The sequence below is a fragment of the Poecilia reticulata genome, chromosome 9 (genome assembly GCF_904066995.2).
Source record: "Poecilia reticulata chromosome 9, P_reticulata-male-v2, whole genome shotgun sequence".
Taxonomy (NCBI): domain Eukaryota; kingdom Metazoa; phylum Chordata; class Actinopteri; order Cyprinodontiformes; family Poeciliidae; genus Poecilia; species Poecilia reticulata.
In genome coordinates this window covers 17,392,310-17,407,264 of record NC_088838.1, presented here as the reverse complement: position 1 = coordinate 17,407,264, position 14,955 = coordinate 17,392,310, and the positions used below count along the sequence as shown (strand labels likewise).

General features: G+C 39.4%; 1 protein-coding gene across 2 annotated transcripts in view; it reads right to left on the bottom strand.

Annotated features, from left to right (window-relative positions):
• Positions 1 to 1,353: 1,353 nt before the first annotated feature.
• The window catches only part of LOC103470370 (transforming acidic coiled-coil-containing protein 1), a 34,521-nt gene continuing 20,919 nt past the window's right edge, over positions 1,354 to 14,955 (bottom strand). For both annotated transcript variants that reach the window (XM_008418775.3, XM_008418777.3), the window contains 9 exons: positions 13,960 to 14,088; positions 13,798 to 13,874; positions 13,596 to 13,639; positions 13,256 to 13,416; positions 12,590 to 12,696; positions 12,385 to 12,505; positions 8,319 to 12,270; positions 2,500 to 2,613; positions 1,354 to 2,059 (listed from right to left, as the gene is read on the bottom strand). In XM_008418775.3, coding sequence (XP_008416997.1) covers positions 12,202 to 12,270; positions 12,385 to 12,505; positions 12,590 to 12,696; positions 13,256 to 13,416; positions 13,596 to 13,639; positions 13,798 to 13,874; positions 13,960 to 14,088 — 708 coding nt within the window. In that variant the 3' untranslated portion in view covers positions 1,354 to 2,059; positions 2,500 to 2,613; positions 8,319 to 12,201. The remainder of the gene's footprint in view (positions 2,060 to 2,499; positions 2,614 to 8,318; positions 12,271 to 12,384; positions 12,506 to 12,589; positions 12,697 to 13,255; positions 13,417 to 13,595; positions 13,640 to 13,797; positions 13,875 to 13,959; positions 14,089 to 14,955) is intronic.

Genomic DNA, 14,955 nt, shown 5'->3' with positions numbered 1-14,955 from the left:
AGCAACAAAAAAACAAAACATTAGCAATTATCTAGATAAAGAGAAAGATGAATTTGTTGCCTGCTCTCCAGATTTGTTTACTTTATCAAACTTAAATCATGTTGAACCCTTGTGTTGGCTAATTAATCCTCACAGGATCCTTTGGAGCTCTCTAAAGTTTTTTTGTGAAGCATTAGTAACATTTATCACTTCATGGTACTTTTATGTTTGTTTAGTCTACCTCTGTCGTTAAATGTATGTTTTTTAAATCTGTTTCATCTAGACTATTTTGGACTTTTTCTTGAATATACTTATATTTACCTTTTTTATTCTCATACCAATTTAGAGGTGTCATTACTAAAAAAAACAAATACACATGCTGTCATACCTTTCCAATTTTTATTTTTAAACCCTCTTCTCACTTAGTTATGTACTTGTGCTGGTCCATCACACCACACTTCATTTGGGTTGAGGTTTATGTGGCAAAATGTGCAAAGGTTAACATCTGTGCAACTCTGCTTCTTTGCAAAGCACTTTATAAAACGTATTACTTCTCCCTACTCCATTTTACACATATAACCCTTATATTTTAGTTTGATTTTTCAGTTTTATATTGTTTGAATGACATCTGTCATCTTAAATTAAATAAGTAAATGAACTAACGCAAAAATAAGAAGGGCAGGATGCTGAATTTTCAGTTTTTGTCTGTTATGAGTCATTTATGATTGAGAGATATTCAGGTATTGGGGTTTCTGTCTGAAGATAACATGGATTTCAATACAAAAAAATTAAAATAAAATATATGTGTATATGTGTATCAATCTGCAAAGTAAAGACACTGATGTTTGGAAAACATCTTTTCTTTCAAATTACATTCTGTGGTTTTTAATTTTGAATGTCTTCAAGATTTTTGCCGGGTTTTTTTTGTACTTTCAAACAAAGGTAACCACAAATTAGCCTAACTTCCTTGTTTCACCACTCTGCTCCTTGTCTTCTTAAGACTTTAGGTTTCGACACGTTCTGCAGACTCTCCTCACACCCAGTCTCTCATCAGCCTAATTGCTAAATATTTGTTTTGCACAGGTAGCGGTTTTGCTTTCTGTCATTTTTCTTTGAGTAAAAATGTATGTTCTCCCTTGTTAAGAGGAAGTGGTTAAGTGTCATATGACCTTCCTGAGGACAGAGACCTACCTTGCCGATTTCATATCCAGCAGCAACTGCGTAGAAGATTCAAGTGTCATTTCTGTAAGGGGAAGTGTTAAACTTTCCACAGACTCTCATGAGAATAGTCTCAATGTTTTTTTGTTTTTTTTTATGCACATCAGGAAAACAAATTTTCTAAAAGCATAAGGGGATCAAAGACACTACAGAAACTGAAGTGTGATTGTGTCTTTATTCAAGCTAGAAAGCACAATAAATGATCAGAGTGCCATGGTAACGACAGTGAGGAATAATTTGATTCTATGTGGTGAAGCAAGCTGTCGCGCGCACCGAAACCACACCCGCCACCCCCTGTCTGCACCAGAGCTGTGAGTAGGAGTTCTTGACTTTTCACATATTTGTGCATCATAAACACTCCCAGGTTCACGTGTTACTTTATAGCAGTACCTCATATCATTGTGCAACTATCAGAAAATGTTTTAAGTTTTCAGTGGCAGTGAAAACTGCTGAACTGCAGCATGTAGTACTGAAACGTCCCTGCACCACCGCAATCATGAGGTGATATTCTTCTTTTTACACCAATTTCAAACCACCAGAAACTCTTTGTGCCTCAGATCCTCTTTATTGAACTCGGAGGGATGACATTTATAATAAAACAGACGAGAAGGAGGCAGGAACAAACTAGGTGGAGGAGTTTAGAGCTGACAGAAGGCATTGTGCAGCAGCAGGAGCAGCGGGGTGATCAATGCGAGCGGGCTGGTCGACAGAGCTCCCGCGCTGTTGACAAGCGGGACTTGCTGGCTTTGATGGGGCCCGTTGCAGTCATCAGCAAAGCAGCACTCAATTTTGGCTCCTGTGTTCCTGCTGCTCTGTGCTTTCTTACAGAAGTCCATGTATGTGCATGACTTTATCACGGTGTCTGAAAGAAATCGAGACGCAGACGCTGACTCTGTGAGTCAGATCCCAACAATCCAACAGCAGAAGCAAAAAACAATCAGCAGGAAATGCACAGAGGTCTGCAATAAACCGTTGAACGAACAAACACCCGATTAACAGTAGTAGGACGTAGAGACATCTTTTATGGTTGTTTTACCCATTTGTACACAAACATGCAAAAGTTTTATGCTATTTTTACATGGGAACAAAATGGCATAAACCATAGAAATATAATACTATAGCTGTGAATTGGTTCAGCAAAAGCGTCGACTGTCAGCAGAAACAGTACGACTGCTGTGCAAGCGCTGCTGATTTCCTCAGACGTTCAACTGTGACAGATATTTCACTGGAAACAGCGTTGGTCCGACCTCCAGTGAGGCAGATCCAAATGGCTGCATATGTGTTGGGAGTGTGTTTACTCACTCGGGCCCGTGATGGTGGCGCAGGCCTCAGCATAAGCTGGACAAGAGATGGAACCCTCCTTGTCGCACTCTTTCTCGCTGGTTGTCGAGCAGGTGTAACATTTCAGAGCTTGGCCTTCGCAGACAGGACAGGAGAGAGCACCTGGCTTGAAACTAAGCATGAATGTTTACAGGCAAGTGCAACTCCCACACACACGCGCCACCTTGAGTTAACATCAGTCAGCTCAGGGCGCAACAACATACACAGGGACTCACTAAAGTCAGGTAGAAATAAAGTGTCCTACAAAAGGCATTCATAAATCCTCTAGTGTTTAATTATAAAGTGTAAGGGAAAGGATACATGGTTTGAATTTTGCTTTTACAATAAAGTAAATTGTGAAAGTGTGGTGTACATTTGTATTTAACCCCATTTTTTGTAGCAACTACAGCTGGACAAGCCTTACACATCCAGAGGCTGAATGTTTTGCCCGTTCTTAATTTCAAAATAGCCCAACCTCAGTCCAACTGGACGGAGAGCGCCTGGGAACACGTTTTTAAGTGTTTCCACAAATTCTGAATTAGATTATGGCCTGTACTTTGCCTGAACCTCTCCCAACACATGACTGTGCGTTGATCTGAACCATTTCAATGTCTCTCTGGTGCTATGTTTATTGTTGAAAGATGAACATCTGCTCCAGGCTTGTGTCTTAACAGATTCTCCTGCAGCATTACTCTGCATTTTGGTCGGTTCTTTTCCTCCATCATCTCTGATCATCTTTCCTATCCCTGCTTAATAAAACTAAAATGATTCCCACCAGCCTGATGTGGCCACCGCCATGTGGATGATGTAGACTGTTACGTTTTCTCTACACATAAAAAAAAAGAAACAATTTCAGTTTATTCCTGCCTTGTTAGCCTAATCCTGCTTTGAAACTTCTCCAAAACCTTTTCACTGATCTGTCTGCTGTGTTCCTCTGTCTACATGGCACATTTAGTTCTCTAATGTTTTCCATCAAACCCCTGGGGCCTTCACAAATCATCTGTAATTAACACTGATATTAAACTGCACAGATGTAAGAGCAGTTCACTAATTAAGTGACTTTTTTAACACAATCCATTGCACAGGATTTTATTTAGGGTCAAGGGAGTAAAGGGGGTTGAAACAATGCACACCAATCACATTAAAAATTAAAAACATGCATGCTTTTCCTTTAATTATGTTGCAAGGCACTGTGAATTTCTCATGAATCTCTGCTAAATCTGTATTGAAACACAAATAAAGGTGTAACTGATAGATGCAGAGTACACACTGAAAGACTGCAACTTCACTCAAGTCTTGAATTGTCTTTATAGGCCAAGATCAGCACTTATATTCTGAAGTGTTCTGGATCAATACTTCTCCAGACTACTCAGAAGGTCTTTCAAAGTTTTTCTTCCAGTATTTGGTCCTTTTTTTTTTTTTTTTACTTATTTTCATTTTAGTTATTACAATAATATTTGTTATTATTATTATTTGTTTGTTCAGCCTTATTTTCGTCTTATGAATCATTCAGTCATAAATTTTATGAGTTATCCAGCTGTGTAAATTAATGTAACTTATACTAAGCAAATAGGCTATTTTAATTTAAATTGGCAGAAATTGGGCATTTTGTCACTAGCAGTCGGTTTGAAGACATGATTAAACCTACATGGATATGCCAGTTTAACGGGAATAATCTTGTACTGCTGCACCGATGGGATGATTTTCAAACAGAAATTAACTGAAAAATTGATAATTGATCAATTGCAGCATGTTGCTGGTTTTGTATCAGGACTTTGATTCTTCTTGTTTCCCACAAACATGACTTTCAGACAATGACAATTTGATGTTGGCAGATTTTTAGGCCTGAAATTAATTTCTTTATTGTCCTCCACTTGTCCACTTTTTTTTAAAGTGCACACTGCTGTGCATGATGTCTTGTTCGGGCAGAACAGGAGTGAAAAAGAAATTTAAATTCCAAAGTAAAACATTGAAAAACCCTCATAAAGCCTGGAGAACTATACTGGCCATCTGTTAGAAAAGATTTAAGAGATGATTGATGGCTTAGCACTTTATCTGACTGCAAATAATCTCCCAGTTGCCTACTGATATATTGTTTAGTCTCCTACAAACATTCTGCATCCAATTATAGAAACTTACTGTGGCAGGCCAGAGAAAAAAGGCAGAGCAGAGTCAAAACAGTCTTCATGGCAACTGGATGATGGGACACTGTCTTCTAGAGTCCAGAGATGAAGTGGATGAGTGAGATGTTTGGGAATCGGGGACCATGGTGGCGAATAAGGAGGGGGTTTAACATTGGGAAGATTGGGAAGATGTTTAAAGGATTAAGCATCTTATCTCTGTAATCTCCATGCTGCACAGGCAGCACCCTGCACTAATGGACTTAACAGGACGAGTAGTAACACTTTATTTGAAGGGGGGTGAATAAGACCGTCATGACACTTTCATAAACATGACACAACATCTGTCATGAACATGAATAAGCCTTCATGAATATTTATGACTCTTGTCATAAAGCGTCATTCGGTCAATTATGACACTTTTAATACAAAGTTGACATTATTCAAAATGTTTTTGTTATGACAACTTGACATTAACCAATAAATCATTACTGTTTAAACTTTACCTTTAATAACATAAAGTTACCAAATTTTTTAAGTGCAATCAGTAATACTTTTATAACAAATTTGCAGTGGGGCAAAAAAGTATTTAGTCAGCCACCAATTGTGCATGTTCTCCCACTTAAAAAGATGAGAGGCCTGTAATTTTCATCATAGATGTACCTCAACTATGAGAAACAAAAGGAGAAAAAAAAAATCCAGAAAATCACATTTTCTGATTTTTAAAGAATTTATTTGCAAAATATGGTGGAAAATAAGTATTTGGTCAATAACAAAAGTTCATCTCAATACTTTGCAATATATCCTTTGTTGGCAATGACAGAGATCAAACGTTTTCTGTAAGTCTTCACAAGGTTCTCACACACTGTTGGTGGTATTTTGGCCCATTCCTCCATGCAGATCTTCTCTAGAGCTGTGATGTTCTGTGGCTGTCACTGGACAACACGGACTTTCAACTCCCTCCACAGATTTTCTATGGGGTTGACATCTGGAGACTGGCTAGGCCACTCCAGGACCTTGAAATGCTTCTTACAAAGCCACTCCTTCGTTACCCGGGTGGTGTGTTTGGGATCATCGTCCTGCTGAAAGACCCAGCCACGTTTCACCTTCAATGCCCTTGTTGATGGAAGGAGGCTTTCACTCAAAATGTGACGATACATGGCCCCATTCATTCTTTCCTTTACACGGATTAGTCGTCCTGGTCCCTTGGCAGAAAAACAGCCCTAAAGCATGATGTTTCCACCCCCATGCTTCACAGTAGGCATGGTGTTCTTTGGATGCAACTCAGCATTCATTCTCCTCCAAACACGACGAGTAGAGTTCTGACCAAAAAGTTCTACTTTGGTTTCATCTGACCATATGATATTCTCCCAGTCATCTTCTGGATCATCCAAATGCTCTCTAGCAAACTTGAGATGGGCCTTGACATGTACTGGCTTAAGCAGGGGGACACTTCTGGCACTGCAGGTTTGAGTCCCTGGCGGCGTAGTGTGTTACTGATGGTAGCCTTTGTTACTTTGATCCCAGCTCTCTGCAGGTCATTCACTAGGTTCCCCCATATGGTTCTGGATTTTTGCTCACCGTTCTTGTGATCATTTTGACCCCACGGGGTGTGATCTTGCGTGGAGCCCCAGATCGAGGGAGATTATCAGTGGTCTTGTAAGTGTTCCATTTTCTAATAATTGATCCCACAGTTGATTTCTTCACACCAAGCTGTTTACCTATTGCAGATTCAGTATTCCCAGCTAGGTGCAGGTTTATAATTTTGTTTCAGGTGTCCTTTGACAGCTCTCTAGTTTTGGCCATGGTGGAGTTTAGAGTGTGACTGTTTGAGGTTGTGGACAGGTGCGTTTTATACTGATAACGAGTTCAAATAGGTGCCATTAATACAGGTAACAAGTGGAGGACAGAGGAGCCTCTTACAGAAGAAGTTACACGGCTGTGAGAGCCTGAAATCTTGCTTGTTTGTAGGTGACCAAATACTTATTTTCCACCATATAGTGCCAATAAATTCTTTAAAAATCAGAAAATGTGATTTTCTGGATTTTTTTTTCTCCTTTTGTCTCTCATAGTTGAGGTACATCTATGATGAAAATTACAGGCCTCTCTCATCTTTTTAAGTGGGAGAACTTGCACAATTGGTGGCTGACTAAATACTTTTTTGCCCCACTCTATATCAGTAATGATTTCTTGGTTAATGTCAAGTTGTTATAACAAAGACATTTTGAATAATGTCAACTTTGTATTAAAAGTGTCATAATCTACGGAATGACGATTTATGACAACAGTCATAAATATTCATGAAGGGCTGTGGCTGTGTCAAGAGTGACATCGACGAGTGACATCGATGTAAAGCTCAATGTCTCTCAATGAGGCCAGAATTGCCACGGAATGGAATCAAAAATGACAGCCGACGAGCCCCCAAATGTTAAGAGAATAAAATCATTAACACAATATTCTCTTGTGCTCACGGATTCAATGATTCCATGCGTGGAAACAAAAGCCACACAGAGATGACAGCGTCACAATAATCAGCATTTATTCAAGACAGATGCATACTACCACCAGAAAAGCACATCACACAACATCAGAAAATTCAGAGCACAGACAACACATGAATTTACCTGAGAAAAGGAAAAAGACAAAAGATGGAAACAACAAACAGACAGCAAAGACGTCTTTGGAGAATTGCAAGGGCAAATATGATTTGTTACTCTGTGGGGAAAGTTTTATCTTCCTTTCTTTAATTTATTCAAATAAGGCGTATCTTTGCTCATCCAACCAGAACCTGTCTCTGACCCTCTCTCTAAAGCTAATTGCTCCCATTGTCTAAGGAGAGCTTCTCCGAACTCCTGCTGGTTTATGGCTTTCACAGATCAGTGTGAAAAGCTAGAATTTCCTACTGATTGTTTCCCAGACAGACAAAGGGACAGACAAAGGGCACATCAGAGATCTTGGCAAACAATCTGCTTTAACTACAGGTAAAATAAAGGTCTATAGGCCAGAATAAGTTATAAATTTTTAAATTATAATTAGGCTATTTCAATCAAAACATGTTAAGTTTTAAAACTAGCTTATTTTAAATTTTTTTCTTAACAATGTCAGGGGGCGTTTACACGACAATGATCCAACAAAAACTGAATTTTTGTTCCGTTTTTGTTGGATCATTTACATGAAAACGTTCTAATTACAATCTTTGTAATTAGTAACGGTACACATCGAAAACGTGTAATGCTCTCGCTGGCCTAATTGGTGCTAGGTTTCTTGAAACTGAAGAAATTGAAGGCACGTGGATTCGCGTTTCCCCATCAGGTACCGTTCTCCCATAGACTGGGAGAAAACAGGCACTATGTGCGTCTGATTAGGGCGCATGCAGTTGGAAAAAGTTGGATAACTTTGCTGAAACACCTTGTTTGAGCTTTCACGGGCCGTTTCTCAATACTGAAGAACGCCAGTACGTTCTTGAGTTCTTGGACGTACCCGCAAGAACAGTTGAAAGTCCGTTCTTACCGAGTTCACACGGAAGCAGTATGCTAGTTAGGCGTTCTTGATGACATCACACAACACTGAACTGAGTGGTTAGATAAAGCTATAAGGTCTACTTTCTCGCCTAAAAACAAATTTAAATGTGTTTTTGTAGCAATTAATTGTGGTAAAAATGCAATACATTTCTGTACTGACCTCTATTTACCGCTGCTGGTGGCGCATTGCATTGTGGGATACTTTGCTACCTCAAGTCCGCAGAAGGATGCATTGATGCATCCTCGATAAAATAGGCGGAGCAAGAATACATCCGGGTACTTTGAGCGTTCTTGCCTGGATGTGTACTTGGACCGCTGTCGATGACGTTTCACGAGGACGCGAGAACACAAGTACAGACAAGAACGCATATTGAGAAACGGCCACTGTGTCCGTAGCGGGCCCGGCGGGAAGCCGTTTATTGTTTTTACCTTGGAATGGCCAACAGTCTGTTATTCCTATATCAATTTGATACAATAGGGGCTTCAGCACTTCCCATATCCGTGTCCTCTGTCACCTTTTTCAGCAGTTAAAACAGTTTAATCCGTTGTTAAGTCGTAACCTGTTTTTCCGAGCCGCCTTCAAACGCAACATGAACGCGGAGACGCTCGCGCTGGGTTTACACCTGTGCCGCAGCGAAGGAGACCTGCTGCTGCTGCTGCTGCTGCTCTGGTGTGTGTTAGAATCATGGCAGCAAACCAGCAAAACGCAAATAACTTTGCACTGTTTTTTCCCCCAAACTAACCGACTGAGTTGAGTAAAGCTGTTGGATGCAGGTAAAGTTAGCTAAACAATGACTAGCTAATATCAATACAACACCTTAAGCTTCTTAACAAGTAGCCTGTAAGCTATTGATGTTGTTGTCTATGTTCAGCTACGTACTCACCCCCCTTCCCCCCAACAAAAAAAATAAGTCGATGCCCCCCTGTTAAACTGGTCTGGAGCCGGGGCTGGTCCGTAGTTCTCTAGATAAGAGCGCTGAACAAGCAGCCGTGTATTTTGCCACCTGGAAGGTGCGGAGCGATGAAGAGACGCTGAGGGAACGTATCTGATGGGGAAACACGAATTGTAGTAACCCCAGCATTGTGAGTAGTTTCTTCTTCTTCTGTGGATTGTAGGAAGCAGCTATGTTTTGTGTCATACTATGCATGAGCTGGGATTCTCTGGAAGAAAAGATCAGTTTTCTCTGTTTACACAACAACGGACATATGTACGTTTCAGAAACATCGCACTCTGGGACCCGTTTTCAATCTGTGCCGTTGTTAGAGAAAACATTCGGTGGTAAATGTACACTACAAACGCAACAAAACTCTTCCGTTTTCACCCGAAATCGTTGTTGTGTAAACGGGGCCTAAGGCCTAACCCCCTAACCCAGGGGTGGGCAATCCTGGTCCTCGAGGGCCGGTGTCCTGCAACTCTTAGATGTCTCCCTGATCCAACATACTTGAATCCAACAGCTGAGTCACCTCCTAAGTGCAGTCAAGTTATCCAGAGTCCTGCCAACGACCTCTTTATTTGACTCAGGTGTGTTGAAGTTGAGATGGACCTAAAAGTTGCAGGAGACTGGCTCTCGAGGCCTGGAGTTGCCCACCCCTGCCCAAACCCCTAATCCCCCTTCAAATAAAGTGTTACCGGACGAGCTTTAACAGGGCAACACATTTGTAGTTTTAGATTAGAATAATAGAAGTGCTGTTCTCATAACACGTGACTAATGTGTGTGTAGTGAGGCAGTCAATCAACTACTAATAAAAGGTTTCCGTACAATACGTTTTTATAATAGTATATACTATTGGCTAATACACTCATCTTAATGCAACATTTTTGTAAACGAAACGTAAATACAGCTTATACACATATCTTAATGCTATACTCAAAAACTATGTACACTATTCTACGTTTTATCAACCAATGAGAAAACACATGCTTAAGTGTCTTCCAAACATAAAATACTTACAAAGACTAAAGAACTCTGAGAACTTGACTGCACTTCTGTTTTTCTAGGTGAACAGCCAGATACTTTTACAGTTTACCATTTGTAAAGAACCGTCTACAATACTTGTTCGTAGACTGAACAGATATCTTTAAGAACTTTAACGCAAGGAATATAGTTTTATGACCTCATCCCTTTCCTTTAATTGGTCTTCAAATTAATACAAGGTGCCAAGTCCATTTTATATAGAAAGTAATGAATCCTTATGTAAAGCATGGTAATAAACTGAAAATATTGTAGAACAAACTATATTAATGTTTATTGAGGAGAATGTACACATTGTTCACACTGATTCAACACAGATGTGAGATTGTCATTTATGAACTATAGATACAAATTTATATCCTATTCAAGCAAAGTCTGAAGATACAAAATAATATGGCAAAAACAAAACAGTCTAGTAACAACATGACATATTGGCACAAATATATATACTCTTTACACATCTGGGTTTGTGATGTTGGTGAATTTTACAGTCATCACAAATTTACAATGAATATTTACTTTAATGGAATTTAAATAACCACATAATTAGCCCCAAAAAAATTCCTTCAATGCTCAGTCTCTCTCTTTAACCAGCTGATTTATAGGAAGATTTTAAACATGTTAAATCCTGCACTGCAAGGACAGGTCAATATTTTTTTTCCTGGACAGAAAATCTCATGTAGAAAACCAACTGAGAACCAAACACTCGTAATAAGCGTTAGTTGTAAAATTTATTTTGTATTGTGATAAGCAGCCATAAATTATGTTATAGTTAATCATTACAGCCCTGTGCTGAACACAGATTGTGCTTATTGGTGCGATAAAAAAAAAAAGAAAACATGTCTGAAAAAATAGCAAAACTGTGAAAAAGTGTAAATAAACGAGAACTCTGACAACAATCACACATTGACAGCAGGCAAAAGCTCTCACTAAGACATCAGGATTCTCCACAGGGTTTTGGAAAAAAGCAGACTAATGATATTTAAGCAGCAGCATCTGCAATTTGTAAAATATCTCCACTCAAAAATAGCCCAGTTACATAAAAAGTAAGGGTTATGGTTTTGTGGATTTGACTGAACAGTTCCATAAATTGCACACTGTTATAGAATGACGGTAGTGAAACATTTCTCAATTCATAGAGGTTTATTTATGTGGCCTTGCAAGTGATAGTCTGCATGTGTACAAAATAACTTGTATTTTCATGAAAAGCATGTCCACAGCATGATGCTGCCAACATCATGCGTCACTCATAGGCATGGAGTGTTAGTTTTCCTCTACGCAGCTGTTTGCATGAATTACTCTGTCCACGTGATTTTATGTCATCTACATAACTTGTTATATTCACATATAACTGTAAACAAGACATGGTTTCTTCCTGCATCAGTACTATAAAACAGATTTGTGGAGAGAATGACTAAAAACTGTCCTGATAGATTCTCCCACCTGAGCTGTTGACCTTTGCAGTTCCTCCAGAGTTACCGTGGGAGTTATGACTGTTTATTTGATAAATATTGTCCTTCCTCAGTCTGTTAGTTTAGGTGGAGAGGGCCACTTTCATATGCAATCTGGCCAAACCAATAAACTAAAAAAATAACTTGAAATTGGTATAAAAATATTTTTTAATTGTTTAACCATTCATATTAAATCTGTTCTCTAAAGTTCATCTAACCAGAAGGTTGAAAGTATTTTCAAAATCAAACCCAGGGATGAATTCAACTTGATGTCATTCTGGAGGAAAAGTTGGTAGAAGTTTAGTGGAAACATAAGAGCTGTTGTTCCCTGATATGATGGACAGACACTTGATGGCTCTAGATAACCTTACAAAAGGTGCAAAATGCAAACAAAGTGATCTCATGTGATTAATATGCAGAGAGCCTTGAAGGTTCAGGTCACAAGTAGTGCAAATGCAAATTACAAGAGGTTATTTCAGACATCTGTACATAAGCAGTTTCTTAGGTGCAGGGCAGGCACAGGGTACAGTATGGAAGCTGCTTCTTGGTTGGAGGCATGCACAGTGCATCTCTGCGGGACTGGAGGGGCGATCCAGGCTGATTAACCTCAAGCAAATCTTCAGTCTACTTTTCCCATTTTGGCAATCAGCTCATCACAGATCTTTGTGAGCTCCTCGATTTCTTGATTCTGCAGGAACGCCATGAAGGAAGGTAATTAAACACTATCCAGTCATCACAGACAGGAAATGGTGCTGAATGATGCGTTTCCTGGTGCACAGCCTGGAGACAATGAGTGTTGTACCTTCTGGAGCAGGGCTTGTTCCAGAGACTCGTTCCTCATCTGCTCCTTCCTCAAGCTCGCGGTCAGCGCCATCGTTTCTGAGCTCGCCTTGGTGCGCACCTGAGCAATCTCCTCATTGGCCCTGCAAGAATGAAGAAAAATAATATATATTTTCATCCAACAAAGTTTTTCTCCCAAACTCTTCTGTTGCTCAGACTCTTCATACTTGTCTAGTTTCTCCTCTGCATGCAGCTTCAGTGTCTGGTATCTCTGCTCCTCCTGCTTGACTCTGGCCAGGTAGTCCTGAGCACATTTCTTCAGCACTTCTTCATTCTGCATGAAGAGATACAACTTAATGCCATTTACCAATTCATGTGCACATACACAAGGCAGATTTTTCTAATATTCATTTTAACTTTTGTGTTTTGTCAGTGTTCTGAACTGCAACATATTTCCTTATAATGTTTCAACAGCAGCAGTAAAAGCTAAACTTTGTTTCATTAAAATCCTGCATATTTAGTATGTTATTGAGCAGATATAAAAGTCTGTTTTTCTGGGGGGTTTTAACAATTAAACTTTATGACCCTCAGTTTCTCTCAACTTGCTCTAAACTTGACAACCTTGGCCCTCATGGCAAAAGGTTTGGACACCACAGCTTATCCTTAAAATTACTTTACCTGACAGTTTTGCTGTGGTTTCTGTTAAAGTCTGCAGCTATTTGAGTCAGATCTTTCACCTTACGCCTGGTGCTGGTTGTACAAACGCCGCTGTTAACCACAAGATACACTTCCAACTTCATACATACATTAATCACCAAGTGCTAGAAACGTAAACTATTTTCAGGGTACTTGGGAAACAAGACGTTTCAACAAGATGTCCTGAAATTTCCCACCTTTTTAAAGCCCTCCAGGGTGCTTTTCATGTTTTCATAGCGGCGAAAGATGTCCGAGAGCGAACGCTCAACGGAGTTCAGGTCTGCCAAGGCAGCGTCCTTCTCCACCGTCGCCGCATGCAAAGCCTTCTGGAAGTTCACACTGTTACGTTGCTCGTCCTCTAAAGAAACACATAAATGGGTCCTTTTTTTGATCTCACCATAGTAACATGCAACATAAAACACTTTTCACATTGCAATTCGGACTTTTCTTATTGCAACAGAGCACTCACAGCATGAGTTCACACAAATTAGAATAAATTCAGTGTTTGAATGTTTTCCTGCAGTGTATTTAACTCACCAATCATCTGAGCTATTGTCTTCTCATATTCTGCAACAATCTTTCTGAAAGGAGACACACCGACATACAACTCAAAAGTTGGTCTAAAAGTTTGCATAAGATCATTATGCAATAAAAATGACTAATTTCATTTTTGCGGTACACAGGTCCACACTCATCTGGAACGTTTGATCGCCATGACAACAGCAGCACGTTTCCTAACCTCATCTCATCCACTTCTTGTTTGCACTGCTCATACTTTTTCTTCCAGTCATTAGTTTCAGCCTCCTTAGTGATAATCTGAAAAGAGACCGTTTGTGAGTAAAAACCTCCGTCAGCGATCTCTGAGTAACCCAGTGAAGCCAAGTCCAACACGAGAGCCCACCTCCTCTCTGATGAGGGTGAGAACTGCTTGTTTCTCGGCCTCACTGATGCAGATGGAATCCAGGACCTGACTTCCCGTTTTCTGCATCTCGCTTCCTTCTGATGTCTTCTGCTCACATGTGTCTTCATACTGGCAAGAAGGAAATCAGTCATCACCATCTTTTTTTTTTTATCAATTAAGTTGTCAAAAGTTTCAACTACTAATCTTAGAGATGAAGCAAGAAATGAGCTGATGACAAAGTTTGCCAAACTCCTGCATTCATCTGTGAGCTGGTTGAAACTTTAAAATCTAATCTTGCTTATGATCAGTGAACACCCAACTCAAACCTGACCACTACCAGGTGACACTATTACTGCAGGAAGAAGACTTGGTTAGCTACTTTCAGAGTCGGTAAGAAGTGGAAAAATTAGGCTGGAGGAAGCATCAAAGCAATAACAAGCTTCTAGAAGGGAAACTATTTTCTACAGAGTCATGCTGACGGTTTATTTAGGTGCTTCAACAAACACAGGAAGCTGAATGTTTACTACAAATTTGCTTCATTTTCTTCCAGCAGTCAAATTGCATCTTTAATGCAGCATGTTTTATTAGCAAATGCAAGCAGGTAAGGATCTGTAAACAGAGATGACTTGTTTAGACTGATGTTTAGCTAATTGCTAATATAAGACAGTAAAGAAAGTTCAAAGCACTAATCATTCAGTCCCATAATGTGGAGGATTTTACTGCAGGAGACACAGGTGTGTAACTTTAAACCAACTTTAATAAATCAATGTTTTACACCACTAAACATTTTTGCAAGAATATTAAATTTTATATTTATTCAGAACAGAAAATGTATTTATTAAGAGGTTACAGATATTGGTGAAAGTAGAGAAACTTTTGATTCATGCTTTTCTACACTAAATCTTTCAAGATTTGGAATAATCTCCTAAAACCAACTAAATTATGTTTGTTCCTTTTGGCATCATATTTTAATATGTGAATAATCTGATCTTCTCC